Raw genomic sequence first — 24,745 nt, 5'->3', positions numbered from 1 at the left:
TCTAGTGAGGATTCACCTCCTCTAGTTAGCTTAGTCTTTCGATTTGCAGCTGAGAGTTTCAGCCCCTCCATACAGTTAAATTCAGCCCTTTGGGCATTCGTACATTTCAGTTATATATTCCTCTTGGGAGGTCCACTACATTTCTATCCCTCTGATTCTCTCACTCACATCCACAGCATCACTTTGTAAATTGAGTGCATCATCTTGCAGTTGTGTTGGATTTGTCTCCTAAAGGTACTCCCTCATGGGATGGTGAAAAGCTTCGTGAGTGTTCACATCCTAAGGTCAAGCATGGATTATGTTCTCTGGTGAGGTGTCCGGCATCATAGTTCAAAGAAACGTTTCAATACTTAGAAACATGACGTTTTGAAACGTTTCAAAAAAACAGGGGGAGTTTCAAAATTTCAGTTTGTATATTTAGGTCTTAAAAAATGCAAATTTTATGCCCTGCATACAAATAGTATGCTGAAACTATGCAAATTAAGCTAAAAAATCACAAAATGCCTTCATACAATGTCTATAATGCCCAATAATTTTGGAAGTACTCTAGCCTGTAAGTTGCTACTAGCTAGTTTTTACTAAAGACTAGAGACTAGAATCTAGATTACAAAGTTTAAATTTCAAACTTTTTAACTAAAGTTTACTGAAATATTAATATCTTTGATTTAGGTTAGTACAAGTAAAGGTACTCCATGTTTCATTGGTAATGAAACGTTTCGAAACGTGTTGCAAGTTTCGAAACGTTTCGTTACCAATGAAACGCGTTTCATTGTGACTATGTCCGGCGTGGACACGTGATTGTAGGATTTGGCCAAACGTGGACAGCAAACGGCTATTGGTCCATGCAAACAAGGTGGTGATTGGCTATTCTATGCATGGGCAAACAATTGGCAATAGATGGCGTGGTTATCTCGCGAGGAGGTTATAGAGGCAGTGTTGGCAACTCCTATATCTTCGTTGATGGCGGTTCAGTCAGTCTTTTTGTCCATCACAAACCTGTGAAGGGTCGATGAAAATCGGTCAGAGTAGCTGCTCATAGTAGGAGTCTGTGGTAGAGAGTCGAGTCTTTGTAAACCTACACAAGGCTGGATAGCATGAGCGGGTAGTCGCATGTCCTGGTTGGATTTGGAGTCAGAGATCTCATGAATAAAGTTGTCCCTGAGTCATAATTTGTCTTCACAGTTTCAGCTATTGTGTGGTTGTGTTCGATTTACTGCAATCTATATTTCATGTCAAAGACCTTTCCCTTCGTGTTATTCTCAGTTAGATAATCTATAATTTGGAATACCAATTTAACATTTGGTATCAGAGCCAGTTTACGTGAGGCTGTTGTGAGAAGGTTTATGCGCTTGGAAAAGTCAACTAAACAACATGGAATCTCTTAAGAAAGATTCGTCTGGTGCTGCTGTCGTCAAATTTGATGGACGAAATTTCTCGACCTGGCAACTATCCACCCGCCTTTGGTTCATGTATCAAAACTTGTGGGGAGTGGTGTTTGGCACTGAAAAGAAGCCTCAGAGCAGTGGCCATGATGCAAACAAGCTTCCAATGTGGGAGTAGAAGAACGAGCGTGCTCTTGGCATGATGGGACATGCACTTGGACCAAAGTATTTCCATCATTTGGATATTTCAAAGATGGATGCTGAAAACTGGGTGACCTTTGAGACACTTTTTGGAGTCAAAATGAAGCATTCGATGAATGCTCTATTACAGCAATGCAAGGACAACATTGTCAAAGCTCAAGGAGTCTCATATAGAACCGCAGTCTCGTTATGCTTCACTGAAAGGGAATACTAATACTAAACTTGCCCATAGGTACTACTGTCTTTACAAAGTGTTCACAAAGATTGGAGATGTAGCCTATGAGTTGGAACTTCCCTCATCTTCAAGAATCCACAATGTCTTTCATGTTCCACTTTTGAATAAATATTTGGAACCGAAGGTACAAGTCCTTGAGGAATTACCTCCCATGGACGAGGAAGGGCATATTCAGTACATTCCAAAGATTATAGGGTTCAAGGACCACATACTCAGAAACAGAACTAGGTGGAGTATTGAAAGGTCTTCTTGATGAAAATCTTATTTGGAGCAGGGAGGTGATAGCATCTCCATTTTGCCTGGAGATGTATCAATCGTCTCCCTAGGGAAGTACTACAGTAGCGTTGATGATGTCCTATTGTTTTGTTCCACCTGTTTTTTAACTGCTCTCCAAAATTTGAGGACAAATTTTATCATAGGTGGGGAGGACTGTAACAAAGGCTGCAAGAGAGCTTGATGAGTAGGTCAGGATTGACTACTCACTCGTTAAAATTGGGTATATTTTGGTGGAGTTGGCACATTGGGGTTAATCTCATATACAATAGTATGTTTAACAGCAAGCTGCCATGTGTCACCCGCTGTGATGGCATAATCCCATATACATAGATGTAATTCTACAGCCAGCCTTAAACTATAGAAGGCCCTAACCAGGGATACCACTTTTATTACTAAAATTGAATTCCATACAGCTGAGTACTTCGCTCAATCCTTTAACTCAATAAGAGTTCTCTTTCCTGTGCTCACATGCTACTGTTGTGAGTCCATCTCATGAATCATTCTCTCCCAAGTTAAAAGGTGCATCATGTTTTGCCTTGGTATCCATTCACTCTCAATGGTACTTCTACTCTTAGGATTGCCTAGCTAAATCTCCTTCTTCATTAGTCTTCAATTGGCATAGAGTCAGGACTACCTTTGTTTCAGGTAGATATGGGAGGAAAAAAAAGCCACATCAAAAGAGTGAAGTGAATGGTCAAATTTAAGCTTTATACATAACCAAGAAAATTGTTTGTAATAAAAAGAGATTGAGCATTTAGAATCATACCTTCCCTAAATGGTTGCTTAGTTGGTAACTCCCAATGTTGTGTTCTTTGGTGGTAGCTTTATGACCTTGATCATCATGCTTTCCTTCATCTAGTTGGACAGACAATGCATTCCTCTCATTCTTCAAGTCTCTAGCATTTGATGAATCTAGACTTGGTCTACTATGATGCCTCTGCTCATCAGCTGACCCAGCATCTATACTAGGCTGACCTTGATCTGTCATAGACCAGCCTCGTGAATTCTTTGGTTGATGTAAATTATGCCACTTAACAACTGAACTGTCTTCCTTCCGCTGAAATTTGGTCCGAGTTATACCTTCTAGATGATCTTCAATGCGGTCTCTACCCTGTTCCTGGAATTCGGGATGTTTCTTCCTTTCTTTTATATGCTCCTGTTCAACAATCGTAACTGGTATATTCTCCCTTCCCTGTTTTCCTTCTCTAGAATTACCAAAAAGAGCTCCATCATCAGAAAGCTTCCTGATTCTTGGTACCTGCAAATGCATTGCTTCTTCTCTCTGCCCCCTTAAATTGTGCAACCCATTCCACTGATGAGCATTTTCCCTTTCTTTTTGTTCCCTTCCTCTGCGATGGCGATAGTCGTCAGACTTGTCTTTTCTGGATACTGCCTCCCTGCTCTCACGACTCTCCCACTCCCTTTCACTAAGTTCCTCGCCTATTTTCTCTGTTTTGGGATGCTCATAACCTATGTCTCCTTGACCTCCTTGATCCCTTCTATATGTATCTTCTTCAGCTCTTTGAAAAGTGTATTCATCTTCAGACAGAAAACAATTTGTAGGCTTCTCCCTCATCCCTTGATCCAGGTCAAGCTTGTCCCTTCTACTACCATCATCCCACCTTCTCTCCACATCTGGCCAGTCTAGCGTATGTCCCCTCTCTTTCTGTTTTTCTCTTCCTTTAAAAAGATTATCCTTTTTAGCTTCATTTTCCACATCATTTTTCCTCCTTTGAGCATCAGCAGCTCTGCAATGCCTATCAAGTACTTGATGTTTGACTTTATTTGACTGAAACTTGTCCTTGACTTTTGTCTTCTGTTCATGATTTTTTACCATGTGGGATATTGCCTCCCTGTCTAGCTTTTTTCCCTGATGCCCAACAGATCCACTTCTTTGTTCAGGTTGTGCTTTAGGATCCAAAAAATTATCATGCCTCATGTGCTGCCTGTTGTGTGTTTCACCTTCTCGTAATTTCACTTTCTTGGGTTCCTCTTGAGATTTCAGGTCCATTTTCAAAGGAGTCTCTTTTGAAGATTTTCTTCGTCGCTTGTTATCACCTTGCGACAAGGAAACAGTCTCCTTACGTGAACCTAGTCTTCGCCTCTTTGATGTGCGCAACACATTAGTAGGAAAGTTGCCATTTGCAATGTCCTCTCTTCTACTAGCTGTGGTTCGTTTATCAAGCCCAATGACTTCGCAAGCATCATCATCAACAGGTGATTTCCCATAAAAGTGGCTGAACCCTATCTTTTCTTCCCTCTCTGTACTGCCTGCATGAGAACTCTGATTGTTTCGGTCCTCCTGTACAGATTTAGGTTCTCCATGCATGCCGCTGCTATGACTCTGATGTTTAACTGTCTCTCTTTTATCTTGTATTGGCTTCCTTGTTGGTGGAGTCAATGGCCTTGGTGTCTTATGCCTGAAGAGGGACATCAGCAACACATACTGGGTGAATTCTTTACCTCCAAAGAACATAAATTCAGAACAGAGATCAATTGAAGCAGGTTAAACGAAATGTGCAGTCATTGCTCTGCAAAAACTCCCCCACAACGATTCAAACCAGACACAACAGTACATGGCATCAACAGCCTGCAGTGATGTCCAGACTATTATCAGTCCCAAATGACCCCATTAAAATCAACAAACAAACCCTAGATGCTTTCCAAAACTCACATCCTTCTTGATCCTTTTGTTTTCTTTGTATGTCTCTTGAATGAATTTATCCTCCACTGAGATCAGCTTTCCAGGAAAAACAAAAACAGAAAGTTAGGTGGCTAAGCAGCCGGTGAGTTGGGTGATACAAAAAAACCAAGCCTCAGTACTCAAACTCATTCAGGATGGTACTCTACTTGACTAATAGTGAAGGAAAGATGATCAGGAAGATTCTAGAAAAATGTGCCACCCTGAAACTAGAAACCGAAGTCCTCTGTTGACTATGGCCAAAAGACTTTGCGGACTCATGTATTGCATCACTTGAGAAACTTTGTGTTCTGGGACGAGGGCCGGAGGCATGGAGTTCTCTTTAAATTTCTAGTTAGGCCTCTTTGGAAAAACCCCCCAAACAGTGAGAAACTAATTTGTTATTGTCAAAGGAGATAATATGATCTATGGGAGCCAATGGAAAATACAACTAGGATGCCATGTCCAAAGGCTCTTGGCATTAAACAGGACATGAGACGTGAGATCAAAAATGAAACCTCCTGCTTATAAATTACTGCAGAAACACTCTCATAAGCGCTCTCTCTCTCCTCTCTCTCTACAGATAGCTAGGGCCCAAGACAACATGTCGGGCTGGACCCCCCCGAAGGTATTTTATTTCTAGAGAGAAAGTGAGTACACAGTTCAGCGTAGAGCTGCTCATACATAATTCCAAAACGTGAATCCATATTACATGAGCTCTTAGGCTCTCTTTCTTGGCAACAAGCCACTTGTCAATTTCCCTAATTACATGCCACTAAGGGCAACTCTGGAGTCTTCGAATCACTTGGTCACACGAACCGCCTCCTAGACTCTTGTTAGGCTCCATTGTGCTTAGAAAAATAACTCTTCCTAGTACCTGCAACAATTAATTAAAGCGCACCACCATGGTACCCATTAATTGTTAGCGCTTTGCATGCAAATAACACACTGTGGACTAATTCTAGTCACGGTGGGCGCCCCCACTGAACACATGTGCACACATAACAAATATACAAATATATTTGTTTATTCTCTGGTTGACTGAAGTCAACGCTCTTGATCATAATTAAGGGGCTTTGACCAAGGGTCGAGGCGCCTTAATTATAGTCAAGTCTCTCCAACTGAAGTTGGCACATCTTGGTTAACGGCAATTAACCTTCTTCGTATAAACCAAGTCTTCTTGACCGAGATTAAGCTTACTTGACCGAAGTCAAGTATCTGTAACCGTAGTCAATTCTTTAACCAATAGAAAAACTCTTTTGACCATAATTAACCCAGATGGAAAAACTCTTTAATTATGATCAAATAAATGGTCAACTGTACTTTGACTTAGGATATTTACATTGTGGTGACATCCCCTCGACTTCTATTCAGTTGACCTCAACTGAAAAGGTTCCTTGTAAACATCCAAAAGCTGTGGATGATCGAACAACATGTCTTCATCCATCCAATGCCGTATGATTCTTGAATTTTACAAGGTATCTATAAAATTATTTGCCCTGAGGGCCTTTGCATACCGTATGGTACATGATTTGCTCTAGCTGAAGGACCTCCTCCAGCTCATCCACTTCTGGTGGATCCTCTGATATTGCTTCTGTAGGCTTTGGCCCCTAAAATTTCTTTAGAAGACTCACATGGAATGCATTGTGAATCCTCCAATGCTCTGGCAATGCTAACCTGTATGCAACCTCATTTATTCTTTCTGTAACCCTGAAAGGGCCATAGTACCTGGGAGATAACTTTGCATACACTTTCTGTTTTCCTTTAAACTTGTGGAGCCTAGCTTCCTCGAAGTTTAAAAGTACCCAATCTCATTCTTTGAGATCTAACTGTCTTCTATGCTTATCTGCAACTCTTTTATGCTTCTCTTGAGACCTTTCAATTGCTGTCCGAACTTGGCTGTAAGCTGTCTGGAGGTCTCTCACAAACTGGTCAGCTGCAAATATTTCGTCTTTGGTCCTCAGGATAGGTGGCAGAATCACCTTCCCATACATGACCTCAAAGGGGGCTTTCCCTGTAGAGCTGTGTACTATATTATTGTAAGCAAACTCTACAAATGGTAGGTACTTTTCCTAGTCTGAACCTTGGTCACCCACGTAGCATTTCAGCATATCCAATGCTGTAGAATTTGCTACTTCACTTTGACCATCTGTCTAGGGATGGAAAGAAGAAGAAAATTTCAAATTCGTCCCCATATTATCAAATAAAGCTCTCCAGAATAGACTGGTCATTCTGACAATGGACTTAGGCATACCATGGTGCTTAAAGATATGTGCCATGAAAAGCTTAGCCATATGATTTGCCTTTATGGTTTTGCGAACCGGAATGAAATAAGCTTGCTTGCTGAATCTATCAATGATAGTCCAAATCCCATCATTCCCTAACTTTGATCTTAACAAATCAAAAATGAAGTCCATTGTAATACTTTCCCACGGTGCCTGAGGCACGGGAAGAGGCATAAGTAGGCCAGGTGCCTTCCGTCTATCATATTTCACTTCCTGACACGTAAGGCATTCGGTAACAAACTGATGTATATCTTTCTGCATCCCTAGCCAAAAGAAATACCTCTCTAGTGCTAGAGTTATTGCTGTAATTCCTCTATGTCCAGCATAGGGAGGTGGATGGCATTCCTCCAAAATCTATTTCCTCATCTCCTAGGTGATGCATAGGCAGTCATCTTTCATTAGATACCCATCTTTCAGGGAATAGTGACTGGTGGACTGTCCCTCTTGCATTTGCTGTAAAATCTCACCAAAATCTACATCATTAGCATATTGCTCCCTCATGCTTTCCAGGTCCTGATGATAAGCAATGGTCACATTGTTGACTTGGGGTCTTCGGGACAAGGCATCTGCCACTCTATTCCAAATTCTTGGAGTATGGACAATCTGAAAATGATACATTGACAGCATATTTGCCCATTTCATATGCTTCTCGAAAAGTTTTGTTTGAGTTAGAAAATATCTCAGACTTTGGTGATCTGTTTTAACAGTAAAATCTGCACCCAAAAGATAATGCTTCCATGTGTTCACAGCATGAACTACAGCTAACAATTCCTTTTCATAAATTCCCAGATATCTATCAGCATCACGCAATCTTCGGCTTTCATATGCTACTACATGTCCATTTTGATGTAATGCAGTCCCAACACACTCTCCACAGGCATCGCAATCAACATCAAAAGGTTGATAAAGATCCAAGACTACAACAATAGACTCTATAGTCAACTTCTCTTTGAGTGTATTGAATGCTTTCTTCTGTTATGTTTCCCATGTGAAGGTTGCATTTTTCTTAGTAAGGTCATGTAGTGGAGCTGCGATATCAACAAAATGCCTGATGAATCTCCTGTAATAGGAGCAAAGTCCCAAAAAACTACGGACTTCATGCACAGTTTTCAGCTCAAGCCATTCTTGGATAGCTCGGATCTTTGCAGGATCCATCTGTATCCCATTCTTGGATATTATGTGTCTCACATAATGAATCTCTTCCAAAAAGAATTCACTTTTCTTACTATCGGCAAAAAACTGATGATTTCGAAGTTCTTGAAATACCAACGCAAAATGTTCTCTGTGCTCTTCTTCTGTCTTTGAAAAGACTAGGATATCATCAAAGAAAGTACCCGTGAAGTGCCTGTACTTTTGGAAGATGCAATCCATCATTCTATTGAATGTGGCTGGAGCATTTGTCAACCCAAAAGGCATCACTAAATATTCATACAACCCCAATGTAGTGCAAAAAGCTGTCTTATGCACATCTTGTGGTTGTATTCTGACTTGATGATAGCCACTCTTCAAGTCTATCCTGCTAAAAATTGTTGCTCCTCTGAGCTGGTCAAGCACATCATCTATGCGTGGTATCGAAAATCTATTTTTGATGGTCATCTTATTCAATGCACGGTAATCAATGCACATCCGAAAAGAACCATCTTTCTTCTGTACTAAAAGTACTGGTGAGCAAAAAGGAGACGAGCTGGGCTAAATCAACCCTTTGGACAACAAGTCCTACGCCTGAACCATAATCTCCTCTCTCTTAGTCGCACTGACTTTATAAGGTGGTCTATTTGATGGCTCACTACCAAGTATTAACTCTATCTGATGATCTTCTGGTCTCTCTGGGGTAACTCCCCTAGCAAAGCATCGGAAAAGCAATCTTTAAAGTTACAAGAAATTGAAATTTATCTTCGTCTGCATCATTCATTTCAGCATGAATATCATTCTCTTTTTCTTTTACAAAAACCATGTACACGAAAATTGGACACGAAGCTTTCCAATCAACGGAGTAACTTGCACTGGATTTCCCTGGAACATTTGATCAACATCAAGAGCTCTGTCTAGCTCTTCAGTTTTAATCCCTAATCTCACGGCTAAGTCTTCCGATATGAAAGTGTCTGTAGACCCTGGATCAAATAGGATTAATGCTTGCTGATCTCTATCTTACCCCATGAGAGCAAAAGTTCTTTTTCCTTCGGGTCTGAGGTACTGCCCAAAACATCTAGGACTGCTCCCACCATTGGCCTCAGTGGTACTTGTGGCTTTTTCTGCTCCTTAGAACCCGAAGGCTTCTTAGGGCACTGGGCAGCCATATGCCCCTTTTTCCCATATCTAAAGCATTTTCCATCTCGGCGAAATTCAGCTATTTGTTCACGAGTGAATGGGGATTTGCCTTTATATGATTTTGTAAGCTGAGTACCCCTCGGCTTCTCAGGCTGAAACCCTTTCTTTTCAACCTTGGGATACTCTTTCTTTTCTGATTTTGAAAAATCAGTTTTCTTCCTTTCAGCACCTCTTGCATGCAAGGATAGCACTGTGGATGGATCTTGTAACGGCATGAGACTAGCTACTCAAGCTGAATGCATAATGTCTTGAATGTTCTTTGCCCCCAAAGCAATGACCACTGCTTGAATTTTTGGACTGAGACGTGCTCTGTACTTTCTCATTTGAGTTCTTTTGGAGATATTTTTGAAAGGTGCAACCTGCAAATAAGCATCCCAAAACTTTTGGTTGTACACATCCACTGTATCTCCTGCATCCATATGCAAACTGTCCCAATCTTGAAGAACATGATCTCTAAACTGTTTAGGCATGAACTGCTGGTAGAAGGCTTTCTTAAAGCCCTTCCACCTCTTTGGGGCTGACCCATCTGTGGTCTGTGTACTCCACCATGCACTAGTCGTCGCTGTCAAGTGCAAACTGACCATTCTCAACTTGGAAAATTCTGAAAACTTTTCTGTACCGAATGCAGCATCAAACTGCCTGATGAACTGCAATGCTTTGTCTGTATGACCATATTGTCCATTATAGGTTATAAACTTGACAGATTTACCTCCATCTTTTAATTCCTTGGTCTCTCTGGAAGACTTACTCTTCCTAGACTTCTTGTGTTTTCTTCTTTTCCAAGATGGTTTATCTGATAAAGAAGAAGATACAGAAGTCGAGCTCGAGGTAGACGGTGAAGGACTTGGAGATCGGTGATGATGCCTCGATCTCTTCCTGCTATGAGACCGTCCCCTATGAGATCTCTCTCTCTCGGGCTGTGCCTCTGGCATTGGCACATCATAAGCTGCATTAGGCATAGTTTCTGCTTGAAACAAATACTGAGCTCTTGGATCCCTTTTGAGATTTTCCATCTCCTGCATACGAGTGCGTACCATCTGCTCAAATTCTTACTGAGTTTGATGCACACTTCTCTGTCTTGGATGTGCATCCCTATCTTGTGAATCCCACTAGATAGGTGATTGAGCCATTTTCTTACAACTCGTCTGAGATCTGCAAGTTTCTCACACACACTGTGAACTCAGGCTGATTGCACCACCTCCTATACCCTTTGGGCCTCTTGTTCAAAGAGAACCTCAAGCTTAGCACCATACAAGTAGTATGGTCTGGTTTATTAACTTCCAAATCCATCGGTCATCCAATTTGAATCAACATGGCTCCCATAGGTCTATTACTTGAATTAGCTTCAAGTACAAAAGGTTCATACCCACTTTCAAGTCTAGGGCAGTCCTATCTTTTGTTTGATAAGCTTTGTTTAGCTTCATCTGTCTACGCAAAGGCCCTTTCCCTTAAGCTATTGCATCATAATCATTGCAACCTTAAATATCAAATTGCATCCTAAGAGACCAAGAAAATTTTGCAACACTCTAGAGTAGTTGGACTAGGCCACTCTAAAGTAGCTTTAACTTCTTTTGAATCCATACATATTGCTTCTAAACTAAGTCTTGGGTTTGTTAGAATTATTACATTCTAGAAAGTGGCCAATCTATTGTAATAAGTAGGTTAGGGGCACTTTTTCCTCACTAAGGTTTTTCCCCCCTAACTACAGTTAGTGGATAGGATAAGGGTTTTGTCACTTAGACAAAACCCCTCACTCTCACTTGTACTTCACTTCTTCTATTCAGTTATTCAGCTCACTCTCTTGCTCTCTCACTCTTGCATTCTACTCCCATTGTTCTTACATTTGGTATCAAACTAGGTTTTCCCTGCCCGTGCTCTTGATGCCCCATTGTCCAGCCTCCCGACTCCATCGCGCTCCAGCTCGTGTTCTCCGACAACCATTCCGTACAGTCCGTATGGCAATACGGGTTCCGTACCTACGTTCGTGCTGTTTCGTCACCCGTACAAGTGCACACATCCCCGTACCAGCTCCGTGTGCACATCGTCCGTACATATGCTGCCTCAACGCCACTGTCCGTACCCCCATACAGATTCCATACCTGTCAGGCATCATACTGCTGCGCCGTATAGCCACCTCCCGCATTTCGTACTGTTCCATCCGTACAGGTCGCCTGTACTGCTGCAGGCATTCCATACAAGCTACGTCATCAGTAGTCCATACTCTCGCCGTACAGCTCCCGTCAGCTATCCGTACAGCTGTACAGTTGGGGTTATTCTAAGCCATTTCTGCCAGAAAACTAAAAAAAACACAGCAAACTAGACAAGTAAAATCCCTTTCTAGGATGTAAAATGCACAACCAGAGTCTGCCAAAAAATTCTGCCCATAGTGACAATTACTGTCATAGCCTAGCAAAGGCATGAAATGCACCACAATGCTCTGCAAATGCCCAAAAATCTGCAAAAAGTGGCAAAAGTTTGCAATTTGACTCACATTGAGTCCAAAACTGCTTGCAAATCTCCCAAATGATCTTTTAACTACCAAATTGCATCTGAATGCCAAGAGCCCCAATTTCTTTAGGGAAATTGCATCCTGAAAGCCCCAAAAATGCTAGAAATTGCAGTGCAAAATCAAAAGCCCCAATCTTTGAGCTGAAATTGAGTGAAATTGTAGCAAGTTCCCTAGAGGTCCCAAATGTCACCCAAATTTCAATTCTCCTGCAAAAGCCCCAAAATTTCACCTGCTATACAAAAATACCTGCTTGAATCCATAGCCAAACAATGGCTCAAAGCAAAATGCGCCTTTAAGAGGACAAGAGCCGGCGAATGTACGGAATGATGTAGCTAACTAGAACCGTACAATGTACGGTCAGCGTACCAAAAAAAACCCCCACAAATCTGCACTTGTACGTGTTTGGAGTCCTCACACAGGAGGATAAGTTCGATGGCACCAACTACTCCTTGTGGAGTTTTATGGCTCGCAACATCTTGGTTGGCAGACATCTTTGGGATTATGTCAATGGAGATGAGGCAAGACCAGAATCTGTGGCTACACCTGCCACTCCTACAACTGGAGGCAGGGGTAGAGGTTAAAATGCAGCACAAGTAATTGGAGCAGCTGCTGCTCCAATGGCTCCTACAGCAAAGCAGAAAAGATGGGATTTAAGGGATGCACAAGCTCTTTCTCCTATTTCTCTTTCTGTCAAGAGGTTCACTATTCCTTACATTCGGTCTTGTAAGACCTCAAAGGCAGCTTGGGAGATTTTAGAGAGTATGTTTGCAGCAAGAAATGATGCCAAAGTTTCCTTCCTGAAGAGAGAGCTATCTCATACACAATTGGATGAGGGAGATTCCATGAATGCTCACCTCACAAAACTTCAGGATTTGAGGGAATAGTTGCTGAATATAGATGAAGTTATTCCGGATTCAGAGATGATTACCACCACTCTGAATTCTCTTCCTGAGTCTTATCTTGGTTTCCACACCTCACTGAATTTGTCATTGAGGGGGGGCAGCAATCCTCTCTCTTTTCACGAGTTGGTAGGACTTTTGTTGCAGGAAGAGCAGACAAGAAGAAATATGGCAACACAAGCTGGCGAGCATGCCATGCTTTCTAAGTTCAAACCCAAAGGAAAAGGGCAGCAAAAGCAACATGCCAACCAGCCCGCACATCAGCATAAAGCTAATTCAGAACAGCCCTCTTATAAGGCTAAAGGTGTGCAGATAAGCCTAAGAAAAAGGGCATTTGTCAAGCTTGAAAGCTTAGTTGCAATGAAGAGTGTGAAAGTACAACTGAAAGAGTGAGAGATAAGGTTTTGTCCTAGTGACAAAACCTTAGTAGTCACTAACCATAGTTAGTGAACTAACTGTGGTTAGGGGGAAAAACCTCTTAAAGAGGGAAAAGTGCCCCTAACTAGCTTATTAAATTACATTGGTCACTGCTGAATTATATCTATAATTCTAACACCCCCTTGCAGTGCCAATGTCATGTACAAGGCTGATCAATCACCAAACGGATATAAGTTCAGGGCACTGCGAAATGCCTCAAACTTTTCACGTGGTAGTGCTTTGGTGAAAATATCTGCAACGTTGTCATGTGTGGACACAAAGATCATACTAATCTCTCCTGCATGCAACTTCTCTCTGACGTAGTGATAGTGAACCTCAATGTGCTTTGTGCAAGCATGAAACACTGGATTCTTTGCCACTGCAATGGCACTCTGACTATCAGTGAGAATTGAAGAAGGACCCTCCAATGACAGATGAAGATCAGCAAATAGACGTCGCAGCCAGACACATTCAACTGTTGCTGTGAAAGCTGCCCTGTACTCAGCTTCACATGATGAGGTAGCCATAGTAGATTGTTTCTTGCTCAGCCAAGAAATGCAAGATTTACCCAAAAAGAAATCACCAGCCCAATCTGAATCACTATAGGCATGCATCTGCAAGTCACCCCCCCTGGGAAATAACAAGCCAAAAGACTTCATGCCCTGCAAATAACGGAAGATGCGCTTAACTGCCTGCCAATGCATAGTTTTTGGGCTGTGCATATACCTGCTCACCTGAGATACTGCAAACTGAATATCAGGTCTAGCATTGCAGAGATATATGAGGCATCCAACAGCCTGACTGTAAAGTGTGGCATCAACTAATTCTCCTGCATCATACAGTGAGTTTCAGCCCCGGCTCCATGGGAGTGGCTATGGGCTTACAATCATGCATGTTAAATCTGTCCAAGAGTTTCTGCACATACTTGGACTCAGACATAACAGTGCCACGTCTCTCTTGAGAGAACTGGATCCCCAAATAAAAGTGAAGCAGCCCCAAATCTGACATGTCAAAGGTGGTCTGCAAATCAGCTTTGAAATCTACAATATTATCTTCATTGGACCCTGTGAGCAGTAAGTCATCAACATAAAGAAGGATGACTAAAATTTCCCCCCCATCCATCTTGATGTAGAGGGTGCTCTCAGTAGGACTATTGTGCAGTCTCTTGCTGGTCAAAAAGGCATGAATCTTGGCATACCATGCACGAGGGGCCTGTTTCAGCCCATACAAAGCTTTGTTTAAATCAGCATGAGGTTGTGGCTGATTATAGCTTAGTGGAAGGCCTGCAGGAGGCTCATGTTGCTGGTCAAAATCCTCCTCTGATGATGGCAGAGGTAACCAAGATTCAAAGGCATCAAACATGTCAACATTTGGCTTTGCTTTGCAGTCCACAAGAGGAGAAGCTGAATGTTCAGCAAAGATCACATCTCTATTGACAATAATCTTCCCAGTATTTGGTTGATATAACCGATACCCTCTACTCTCCTGGCTGTAATGGCTGTCCAAAAATGACAGGTTGAGGAGGAGGCTAGAGCGATTTTTGGTAGGTCCTGGCTTGCAGCCTCAATTCTAAATTGTACTCATATGGAAAACTGGTTCCCAGCTTCTCACATTCATTGGGAATGGCTGACAAAAAGCAGAACGCATATTTGCAAAAGGCATCAGAGCGATATGGTGTAGATGACATGTAATGCACACCAGGGACCATCCAAAATGAAGAGGCATTGGATGGCACCCAGATACACCCATCACAGGTGTTCACGGTATTTGGAGTGACACGGTTCACACTTTGATAGCCATGTGGGCTAGCATGCAAGGCCCTTCACGGACAGCCTCTTCTAGGAGGACTCTATTTCTTCGAGTTTGGAGGGGTTCTCCCTTTTTCTCGGAGGTTGCTACTGGATTGAGATGGCACTATCAGCCCCAATCCTTTCTTTTTGGCTCTTGAGCTTTTCATGCATTGCATGGTGTATCCCGTATTCCCGTATGGAGCTTTCTCTAACGGTTTTCTTTAATACTTAATAGAAGTCTCTTTTTGCAAAAAAAAAAAAGAAATGAAGAGGCATTCAAACAAATAAGACTCAGTATAGGAGGTCCAAAGTAAGTTCTAGCTTAACTCCTTCGGAAATCCCCCCACTCTCATCTAAAAGCACTGTACTGAGGACAGATACTATCCAAGCTACGAGCGATGATCTTACTAAGACGCTCACAGGCACTTGGAAACAGCCTCTACAATTGTGCCACAAGCAATTTCATGTCAGCAGTATCCACTGTGCATGTAGACGGCTGAGATTCTTTTTTACCAGTAAGCGTACCAGGAACATATGGCATTAGGAGCCCCTCTGAGAGGAAAAGGGAGGCTCACTCCCTAGCATCCTAGACTGCCAGACAGCTGTACCACCAAGAGAGGGACCTATAGGTTACTTAAATCAAAATGCAGTGGTCAAACATGTCACATTTTCATGCACTTAACAGGAAGGCTTCCGAAAAATATGATCTTGCATTCCCGCAAAAACCAAAGCCTAGCTGCTCCTGTGTTGCACAGTCATGGTGAAGGCTGGCAATGCAATCACCCAGAATTGCTGAGATGAAATACCCTCAGGAAAGTGCAAAAGCTGGATTTGATGCCTCATTAAAAGGAGGATCTTGTGGAATCTATTTTTAAAGTACAACACATTTAACTAATCAGACTCTTCAAAAGCCTTCTCATTTGAAGTATTCGATCTCGATTGGCATGCTAGTGAGTCAGTAATACCTGATAGCATCAACAAATGCATTAACCATTGTAAACATATTTAGGGAAGTTGAAGCCACATGCCTGCAAAGCCTAAGAAAAAAAACAGACTGGCAAGATTCTATCTTTTGATTTTTGTAAACCTATTAAGGGAAACTTAAGTTGAAGCGACATGCCTGCAGAGCCTAAGAAAAAAAGCAGACTGGCAGGTTCTATCTTTTGATTTGTACCTTCTAGCAGATGGAGGACTGAAGGATTCCCCTGGAAACTCTAAGCCAGTATTTGGTTGGACTGTTTGCAATTCAGATCCTTCAGCTAGTTTGCCTTCAGGTCCAGTTTCTCCCCACTTGTCCAACTTGTTCTTCAGGTCAGGCAATGCTTTAATCTCATCATCCTCTTCCATTTGAATATTATCATCACCACTTTGCTCTTTCCCTAGGAGATCCTCTGGTGCATCGATTAAAATTATCTGTACAGTGCAGCAATACAGATCATTCCTCAGAGTTCAACTAGGGTTTCTTTTGAAGTTCAAAATGCTCTTTTCCTAATTGTACTGTGAAGCAAGGTTACAGCATCAGATTCGCGAAGCCGTTGCCGCCGAATATCAGCAGAGGGACGTCGCTCACCACCTCCTCCTTCAACCTGTATAGCGCGTGCTATTGGCTGCATATGGCACGAGCAGGATTACATCTTTGTGGTTAGAATAGATAAGGACTCTGGACTATATATTATCCAATTTAGGCAAAGTTTTGCCTTTATCAGAACACCCTTGATATCGAAACCCCAACCCCCCCCCCCCCAAAAAAAAATCCTCACACATGCTGTGATCAGAAAGAGCTTGAGATCCTATTTCCTTCTTTTTTTAACAGAACTCTATGCACATTGATAAGTTATCTGGCATGCAATAGTTAAAACAAGCGCCAATACATTTCAATCCACATGCAAGGGAATAACAGCAAAGACAAACCAATGAATTGCAACTAGAAGAACCGGTACAGCATGTGCTACTGGCTGCATATAACCCAAGCATGATTACTTCCTGGCTGTCCAGGACTCTATATTCTCTAACTTTAAGCAGAATACATTTGTCAACATTTAAAATTTCAATCACAAGTCTTCATAGGAACAAGCATGGAATGATTTGGAAGGACTTCACCAAACGAACCAGAGCAAGTGGATCCCTTCAATGCGGGAACAGACCACGCCCAACATCCCCTAGCGAACCCATCACATTCGGGAACCTTGACAACAAATTCCGGAACACACTCTGTCCGTAGCCTCTGTGACGTCAAGCAACAAACCTTGAAATTATCTGGTCCATAGCTCCACAGCCTTGCTTTGCCTGCCACACTTCAACTGATAGGGGCCCGTAGTCAGCCCCCCACACTCCTGCCCACATGCTCTCTCTAGCTGTGACCCGTGGGGGAAGACTTTCTTCAGATACTATCTGGTGTTCCTTGGCGATAGCTACTGCCTTGGAATCACCTGACTTAGGAAGATGTGTTTCACCCCATGTCCTTGTGAGAAGTGCAGCAGAAATGAACGAGAGAGAGAGAGAGAGAGAGAGAGAGAGAGAGAGAGCATGCCTCACACACACACCACACTGAGAAGGAGAGAAAGGAGAGAGAGGCACAAGAGAACTGCAAGTGATCTCTGGAGAAAACCCTGCTACAACTGGGGGAAAACCTCAGAACCAACAGGCTGCTCGAGCTCAGACAAACAGCTCAATAACCACGAGAACTGGAGGCACAGAGAGTAGAAGAACTGCTCCACACCTCTGCCCTAAGACTGCTAACCAAGGCAGACTGTGCTGCTCCACAAGGCAGTGGACAGCAGTGCTATGCTGCTCCTCTAGATGGCACATAACAAGTGAAATGGGGGGCCTATATAGGCAGCCCCCCCTACCTGGTCGGTTGATCTAGAGGGGGCCGACACCCTGCTGTAGGGCTGACCTGCATGTGTGGGCCGACCCAGCACTAGGGCTGCCCACAGCCCTATAAAGGGGAGGCTCTCCCCTAGCATATGAGGGGCTGACACCAGCCAAGGTGGCCGACCTGCAGGTCAGCCCACCCTCTTCTGTACACCCCTCATCTAGGGCACCTATAAGGGCACACCCATGGCTGCACCACGGGGCATATCTGCCCAGACAGTCCCACATCCCTCCTGGGAGCCTCCATGGCCATCAGGGCAACGCATGGACCAGAAAAGGGTGCTGGAAAGCTACCAAGTCCTCCTCTCACGGGGGCGGGCACACCCACAACATAGGCCCTCTCTCATCCACACTAGCCTCACTCACTGGGCGGGTACACCCACAAGCAAGGCCCTCTCTCTAGGTCACATCAGGAGATGCTGACTTCTAACATAGAGGTGACGTCTCTTGTATCATAGAGTGAGGACCTTGGTTGAGGGTCTGCCCGCCCATGTGAGGGAGAGTGAGGGCCTTGCTTGTGGGTTGGTCCACCCAGGAGAGGTGAGAGGGGGATCGCCTTGATGGATGCTCAGTCCAAGACATGTGCGGGGGTGTACGGAGCCCGTACAACGCTGTACCAGACAGCCTTCTTGCCGCGTCTGCTGTGGACAAATCTGGAGGGGTGCCGGGCTGTTAGTGCCTGCCCCGAGCATTTAGTACGGCTGCCACCAGGCCACCTTGATGGTGCCTAGGTGGCACCTTGGTTAGGGGGTCAACCTGGCCCCAACCTTGGTCACAAAACGGACCAGCAGGTCGGTTATACCCAACCCTGGGTCACCCCCCTAGTCGGCCAGGATACCCTATATATAGAGTCCCTCCCTCATTATTTTCCATCTCACAGTGGAGCCTTGACTGCATCATTGAGTAGAGGTTTTCCCCTAGCAATGGCAGGGTTTTCTCCTGCGATCCTTTTGCAGTCTCTCTACATTGGGCTCTATCTGCTTGAGATGCGCCGACATAGGGAGAACCTGCTACGATAGATCAAAGAGCCCCAGGAGGCGACCAGACCACAAGATATAGAGGGCTGACCAGACACAGCAGCATGTCACAGATTTCTATGCATTTGAGTCAGCTCCAGGACACAGTGGAGTGGAGGAGGAGGAGCTAGCTGATATGCAAGCAGTCTGGATTACCGAGAGAGGATTGCAGAGGTCACCCACGACACGGAGAGCGACCAAAGCACACTCGATTGAGGTCCGTCCTATCACAGCTTTCCTCAAAGGGGACCACCCGAGACGAGGTGTCACTCTGAACATAGCTCAGCAATTTCAGAGATCGAGGAGACCACGCCCCCCTCTGCCACCACAGCATGAGACAGCCAAACAGACTCAGATCCGAGACGTTTTCACCGCTCATAGACGAGCCACCACAGTGCCAGGTTTCGGTTTCTGAGTTCCAGCTCCAACTCTCAGCTTGCTCCAAATAGCAATGCCACATGATATGATATAATATGTTGTGTACTTGACTTTGCTTGAGCTATTGAGCTCTCTTTATTTCAGCATAGTACTCAGCCAGGGGGCCTTAGCGCGCCCTTTACTCCAGCCCTTTGTGGCTTGTATGGAGTTTTTCCCTTTTGGTGTACTTGGCACTTTATCCCATAGGCCCGTGAGGCCTCCCGTGGATGTTAATACGTCTTTCTTTCTTCTTTCTTGTATTTCTCTCCTTTCCAGTTCAGTTCTCTCTCTCTCTCTCTCTCTCTCTCTCTCTCCTACATACATGTCCATGGAGGCCTCTGCTCAGCCCTACATTAACACACCTATTCCCCTTCTCTATCACAAAAATATAGCCAGGTTTCGCACCAGATCTCATACGCTTGCTATAGAGAAGGGAGCTTGGATGCATTAGCCCAGACACGCCAGAGTTTGTACTCTCTGCGACTTGCAGTCAATTGAGACGGAGGCACATGTAGCTTTACAGTGCCCTCGATATGCACATATCAGGGAGGACTACCAACAGATACTGGAGGACTCCCCTCAGTTGACATCAGTTCTCTCTCCTGCCTCTCCGGCAGTGTTGGGATCTTTTGTCACCCGTCTTTTTACATGTCATCAGGAACTCATAGATTCATGACCCCACTTTTTGAGCTTTACGTTGTATTGAGATGGTCCCATGGGTCATTTTTGGCCCCCTGTGGACATTAATAAATTCTACCTCTCTCTCTCTCTCTCTCTCTCTCTCTCTCGGCCCCCAGAGGACGGTAATACATTCTTCTTCTTCTTCTTCTTCTCTCTCACACACACATATCTGTGGTTCAGCGAGAAGAGCATGCAGGACACATGTGGATACAAATTCACCTCTTGGATGCCCGACCTATCTTTATGTCGATATGCTACTTTCCTCCAGACACATCTTCCTATGCACGAGAGGTCACCGTAGAGGGATATAGTCCATATGAGACAATCCATGATGACATCACGGAGTTCTCTAGGCAAGGAGACATCCTCTTGCTAGGAGACTTCAATGCACAGACAGACGGGAGACAGACAAGTCGGTCCGCTTGACTTCACAAATGACAAAGATCCCCACATAGCCCTAGAGCTAGATGCAGCTGAGCTAGGAATACTGAGACACTCCGCAGATGCTCCACAGGTAACAAGGTATGGACGACATCTACTTAATTTGGGGGCAGTCCATTACTTGATCATCTACAACGGTCTTCAGAGATGGCCACAGTATGGTGGACTCACATGTTTTCCACATGGCAGTGGGTCAAGTACAGTGGACTACCTACTTAGGCCCACTAGCCCTTGTATCACGGATACACGAATTGCACATGTCCAAATCCACTTTGACCGTGCCCTCGACCCACTGTACGTGAGTCACTTAGCCAGAGCACTCCCAGCCCTACTTGGGGACGGCATAGACCTCGCACGCGCCTTGGTAGCCCTTGTCTCAGTGGTACAAGACGCTGCCACCAAATCCTTTCCCATGGCCTGATCCACGTGAGTCCGAGATGGGAAGACACCTCAAAACCCACTGATTGCAGAGATGCAAGAGCCTCATACAAGAGTAGACCTTAGGGCATCTAACGGCATCTGAGGCACAGAGGAGTTTTCGACGATTGACAAGCCACAAGAGGCGAGCTTTTCTCACACACAAGATGGATGAGATTGTCAAATCTTTTCGAGCAGGAGACCCGACCACTGGATGGGGTTTCCTAACGGAGGGGAAGTCACTTATCCCCACCATCACTGACTCAGATGTCTGACACACGTATGCATGTTCCCTCTATGATGTCCAGATGCAAACACCACCGAACATGTCCTCTATGCCCAAGCCCACCACTCGTCGCTTGTTTACCACACAGAATGTGCGGGCTACAGTTCCTCGCCTACAAAACCGAAAAGCACAGGATCATGAGGGCTGATCCTGTGCCTACGGACTGAGCACTTTGCACATGGACATGAGGTCTTAGCTCCGGTCCTAGAACACATGTTCAACCAGGCTGTTTTGTCAGGGCTTCCCACCCACATGAAGCACCATCACTATTGTACCGATACACAAAGCTGGCGACCCTATGGAGACTGGGAATTACCGCACCCTCATGATTGGTCATACTATGGCCAAGATTTATGGATCGGTTCTAAAGAGGGAGCTCAACAGTCATACAAAGGCTCCTAGGCAATGAGCACTAGGACAGGTTGGTTTTCAAAGGCAACATTCTACCTTATACCACATATTCACTTTGAGAGCTACCATTGAGGAGGCGAGATTCAAACATGCGTTGTGGACTTTTGGAAAGCTTTTTACACGGTCACGCATTCTCGCATGGTCAAGCAACTACAAGAAATGCAGATTCCAGAGATGCTAATTTGGGGGTGCTGAGCTTACATGAGTCACTCGGAGGCAAAGTACGTGCCCCACGCGGTCTACCAGACTGGGTCGAGAGCACAATTGGAGTGAAGCAGGGCTGTCCACTCTCACCGACCCTCTTCGAACTCTAAATCGATAAGATCACATCTTTCATAGATCGCCTAGGAGGTGAGGGTTCCCTCTTGGGTGACCTCATGATGCAGATATTGTTATACGATGATGACATAGTCCTCATATCATCCTCAACGAAAGGGCTGCAGAGACATTTAGAGGCACTAGGTGTTTTGCAGAGAGAGATTTGATAGTCAACCTTGGGAAGACCAAGGTTATGGTCTTTAACACCTAACATGCAATGACTCGTCGACTTAGTTTCACCTATCGTGACAAGCCAGTGGAGAGAGTGCAATCCTACACATATTTGGGAGCAGTCTTCACAGGAACCCTCTTCACGATGACACATGCAGCCCAGGCACGACTCACACGAGGACGGGGTGCTTTGGCTCGACTAGATTTGGAGTAAGCCCTCAGTTCCACATGAGATAGTGCAAGCAGAGTTCGCCATGACTCCCGCTGGCCTTGGAGTCATCCAAACGACTAGCAAAGAGTGGAGTAGACACATGGTATGCACAGATATCCACATGGTTTACCAGGCACGGTATCCAGATGGACAGCTCTCCCCTTTTCACTACAGCATGGACGCACCCCCTGAATCGATCCCACAAGATGAGATCAACAGTATCATATGACTAGATCTCCTTCAGCTCCATACGTCTCGGACTTGGGGGGGAAACCAAGAGCTCCCCACCAAGTCCCAGTTCTATCGCGACCACTTCCTGAGAGTATCGGAGGAGGGATTCATCATCAGGCAGACCCCAATATCTAGAGGACAAAGGAGTCGCGCATGCATTGAGGATTGCCATTGGACAGATCTGTATTGAATCTCATTAGTTGAGGATCGAGACAAGGAGAGCAGCAGGCATACCTAAGAAGCAGCGGCTATGTATGCTTTGCACACTAGGAGTGACTGAGACAGAGGAGCATTTCTTATGTGTCTGCCCAGCCTATTACGAGATTAAGGGACGATACCATTCCCTCTACCAGGAGGAGGACAGCTTCAGTCCACTCTCACGATTGATCCTCTTCCAGGATCAAGTTTGCATTGGGCTAAAAGGGTGATTACTTTGAAGGGTGTTTTCAGATCAGAGAGGTGGTGTTTGTGAGGGCCACACTGCAGGAGCTTGCAGGTAGTGTTTGCTGCAAGTTTTCTTTCTTGTCTCTTGCCAAAAGCCCTTTCCTCTCTTCCTCCTTCATACCCCTTTCATATCCTCCTCTCCGATCTTCTCCTTCCTTTCATTCAAAATGGCTAACCTATCAGAGATGGCGGAGAATAAGGTGAAGATTCCAATATTATCCACCTTCTTGGTAGATCATCACTGCCTCTTCAGAGACAGCTCCGGACTCCTTTCCAGATTCGTGTACCCAGATCAGAGATGCCTTGCGGCCTTCATTCACGAGGTTTGGCCACATCATCAAACACCTCTCAGAGCAGGGACTTCACTAGGCCCTTTGCAGCATTTGTTCCAAGCAGGGACCCAGCCCTCTTGACCAGCCTAATCGAGTGACATTGATCGTCCAGTCTCTAGCCGCAGACATGACAGAGACCCCGACCCGACGATCGCAACACGACACACGAGACATCGAGGGGACACATAGATTACTTTAGGGGACCTCCCGTCATTGTTTAGACCCAAGATACGTCCCACGGGAGTCACGGTGGCTATGGTCTTGCGTCGAGCCTCATCCAGGAGACCGAGACGCACAGCACCCCTTGATGGGCGCAAGCGTCCCATCACCGGCTATGCACTGGCCAGGGTGACATGACATACGGAGGATTCCGCTCCGCTCTAGTCCTTTTCTTTTCATTGTTACATTCAAATGTTTTTGACTATGTATGATCAGACTTAGGATTCAGCATGGGTGATGATGCTCGTTTCAGTAGCTCCACCCTTGTTGTGATTTGTATCAGGTTTTCTTTCAGTCTCATAGACCCATCGGTCTTCCGAAGACTCTAATAAAACTTCTTTCTTTCTTTCTTTCTTTCTTTCTTTCTCCTTTCCAGTTCCATTTGCTCTCTCTCTCTCTCTCTCTCTCTCCATTGTTGCTCACTTCCACTACACTTCTCACTGAAGCTTGGTTAGGATAAGGGCTGCAAGTAGACATATGTGAGGGCAGCACCCATCGCCTACAGCTGATCATGGAGGACCTTAGCCTACGTGAAGAATGGCTGCATGCTATTCCCTATAGGGAACTCAATCTGTCCCTGCAAAGTGACAGCTCACATCGCCGAATCCCTTGCATAGAGATACTCCAATTTAGACCATAGCTCGAATGCACTGGTTAGCATTTGTACCACTTGAGAGACCTCCTTGGTGATCATGCATACTAATTCTTGGAGTCACACTCCTTCCAATCCTAGCTCCTGGAAAGCATCCTCCCAGCAACATCCATTGTTTAGGCTTCCGTTCGTAGCCCCTGAACTACCTCCCATAAGCCCTTGTGAATAGCCATGTTATGTTAGAGACACTCAATTTCCAGTGGGTATAGTTTGTGCCATCAAGCTTGTCCTCCTTACTCGTACAAGGGGGTCCCATAGAACTATTCCGTCACGACATAACTCTGCTGATCCTGGCAAAAACAGTCCACATAGCGGAGAAAAGAGAGAGAAGGCGAGATGGGGTTGAGGAAGAAAGAAAGAGACTGCCTAGCTGCAACCTCAAACTGAATGCCATCCCCTCCAAGACGCCGACCGCGATAGGCGCCCTTGTTACCATGTACTACAGGATGCTTTGCTACGGATCCCTATCCTATCCACATATCGGGTAGACTGTCCAATTAGATACCAACCAGTAGGGTGGGACCACAGCTTGGGAAGGCTGCTCAGAACTGAGTGCCGACCAGTAGAATCTGTCCACGCCTAAGGCGGGCATCTCCAAACAACTCCCTGATCCCTCTGCTTC

The 24,745-nt window shown here is 44.7% G+C and overlaps 1 protein-coding gene across 1 annotated transcript in view; it reads right to left on the bottom strand.

Annotated features, from left to right (window-relative positions):
• LOC147887113 (uncharacterized) overlaps positions 1–24,745 on the bottom strand; it is a 58,048-nt gene that overhangs the window by 11,158 nt on the left and 22,145 nt on the right. Inside the window, exons 6-8 of the mRNA XM_087394149.1 lie at positions 16,517–16,609; positions 16,177–16,415; positions 2,861–4,514 (exon numbers count right to left, since the gene is read on the bottom strand). Coding sequence (XP_087250275.1) covers positions 2,861–4,514; positions 16,177–16,415; positions 16,517–16,609 — 1,986 coding nt within the window. The remainder of the gene's footprint in view (positions 1–2,860; positions 4,515–16,176; positions 16,416–16,516; positions 16,610–24,745) is intronic.

Source organism: Dipteris shenzhenensis, chromosome 23 (assembly GCF_047967505.1).
Source record: "Dipteris shenzhenensis isolate YYH24624 ecotype China chromosome 23, Dip_SZ_1.0, whole genome shotgun sequence".
Lineage (NCBI taxonomy): Eukaryota > Viridiplantae > Streptophyta > Polypodiopsida > Gleicheniales > Dipteridaceae > Dipteris > Dipteris shenzhenensis.
This window is presented reverse-complemented; position numbering and strand designations above follow the sequence as displayed.